Raw genomic sequence first — 1882 nt, forward strand, 5'->3', positions numbered from 1 at the left:
GTTACAGTGCTTGACAAATATCAAAGCATAATGAATCAGCTGCTACAACGATCAAGAAGACCAGACTTTATATATAAAGTCCACTAAAATTATCTTTCTATTCTGCAGTAAAACTATTTGCACAATAGTCCTTTTTGTAATTCAGAGGAAATCTTGGAGAGATCTGTATCAGAACTTATCCATACCACTATTACACAGTACCTAGGAACCACTAATGTGGCATAAAAACCAGGCATGTAACTAACAAATACAAACAGACAGCAAAAGGTATTTACAAACTGGAAAACCACCTTTTATCACAAAGATCCAAATTCGAAGAAGAGAATGTTAAATGAAATGTAACGTGTTTTTATCCCAATATTTGCACTCAAAATGAGAAAAAACAGTGTTAAATCTTTTTTTAAAGTGTTAATTGGTAGAGATAATTAGAATCACTATTTAGATTTTGGGAATAATAGTTCAGGAGAGGAAAGACTGAAGAAAATATATGAAATAGGCAAGTTACCATATTGCTGGGATCTATGTCATCTTGCCCTTGAGATGCACCAGACTTCATCGGACATGCTACGAATTCATATGCTCTGTCTTGATGTGCAGGAACATCATCTGTGTTCTCAGTTCTACGATCCGGAGTCTTCATGTGCATTGGACAGCCTGAAATAGAGAAAAGAATAGAATATATTTTGCTAAAAAGTTATGACCCTAAGACATGGCAGGAAATAGGAAACAGTTCAATGAACAGTTTATGTAAATACAAACTGGTATTTCACTTTTTCTTCTAAGCTTTACAACAGTTTTAACTATTCTCTTTCCTGCCTATCTTCGGACCCAGCACCACAGTAAGATCTAAGATTCTTATGTAGTCCTTGAATGCTCATTCCCTGACCCATGCTGGCCCCTATACTGAGCTGTCTGTAGCTAAGATTTCCACAGTAATGTTCATCCAACATGTGCTGACTGTGTCAATGGAAGAGCTGATGTTCCCCTTTTCCAGATACTCACCTTATCCCACCCTTCTGCCACCCTTTTCCAGATGCACATTCTCTAGTGAAAACCACCTGCTCCCAGTATCCATCTTCCAAGGGGCCCCTGCACCTCCTATATCCTCTGTGGGACCTCTCCCATGATGGGAACGGATCTGCAGGACCCTTGTGTAACGTGACAACTGGGACAGAGCCACAGGTTCCACAGCAAGCACCCACTGCCTCTACAGACATAGCAGCTTGCACGCTGTTCTGGTGACCAACTGACTCCTTTTTATGAAGGTTACTCAACAGCTACTTTTATTGAAGAAAAACTCAGGTTGCTATCTATAGAGTCATTTCTGGGTTTCTGCCAAATACTTTCCAATCTATTTTCCATGTGACAAGTTTATTTCACTTAAGCCTCAAGGATAATTACCGCTCATTTTTTCCTGATGCATGGGACATTCTGAAGGTGGAGTCGCCGTCTGATGGTACTTGGATGCACTCGGCGACTGACCCGCAGCAGCCGGGGAGGATGCAGACAAACCCATGGCTCCTGCACACTGGGTCTTTTTAGACCAAGTTTATAAAGAAAGAAAAAAAGCAAACACAAAGGTAGCAAATACAAGTACTGATAGGTTACTGCACCACAAACTAAAAAATTAAGTAAAACGTCCGTTTAAGTAATAAACATCCAGCCTGCGTGAAAATGTACAGCCCGAGCATCTGCCAGGTGGGCTCCCTCCAGGTGACATCCACCCCACAGCCTCCTCACAGATCCAGTCCGCCTCCTCACGCTCACCGGTGGCGAGGCTCTGCCCGCACCCCGACACAGCCCCGCGCAGGGCTGCGACCCCTCCTGCCCCCCCTTCCTGAGGAAGCGCCTCACCTACGGCCGCACGCGAGGCCACCACACC

The 1882-nt window shown here is 43.4% G+C and overlaps 1 protein-coding gene across 1 annotated transcript in view; it reads right to left on the reverse strand.

The window, feature by feature from the left end:
* The window catches only part of LOC104544638 (cytochrome c-type heme lyase), a 4440-nt gene extending 2893 nt beyond the window's left edge, over nt 1-1547 (reverse strand). The window contains exons 1-2 of the mRNA XM_010189562.1: nt 1402-1547; nt 506-654 (exon numbers count right to left, since the gene is read on the reverse strand). Of these exons, the coding sequence (XP_010187864.1) occupies nt 506-654; nt 1402-1516 (264 nt within the window). The 5' untranslated portion in view covers nt 1517-1547. The remainder of the gene's footprint in view (nt 1-505; nt 655-1401) is intronic.
* Nucleotides 1548-1882: the final 335 nt, after the last annotated feature.

The sequence above is a fragment of the Mesitornis unicolor genome, unplaced genomic scaffold (assembly GCF_000695765.1).
Source record: "Mesitornis unicolor isolate BGI_N332 unplaced genomic scaffold, ASM69576v1 scaffold12698, whole genome shotgun sequence".
NCBI classification, from domain to species: Eukaryota; Metazoa; Chordata; class Aves; order Mesitornithiformes; family Mesitornithidae; genus Mesitornis; species Mesitornis unicolor.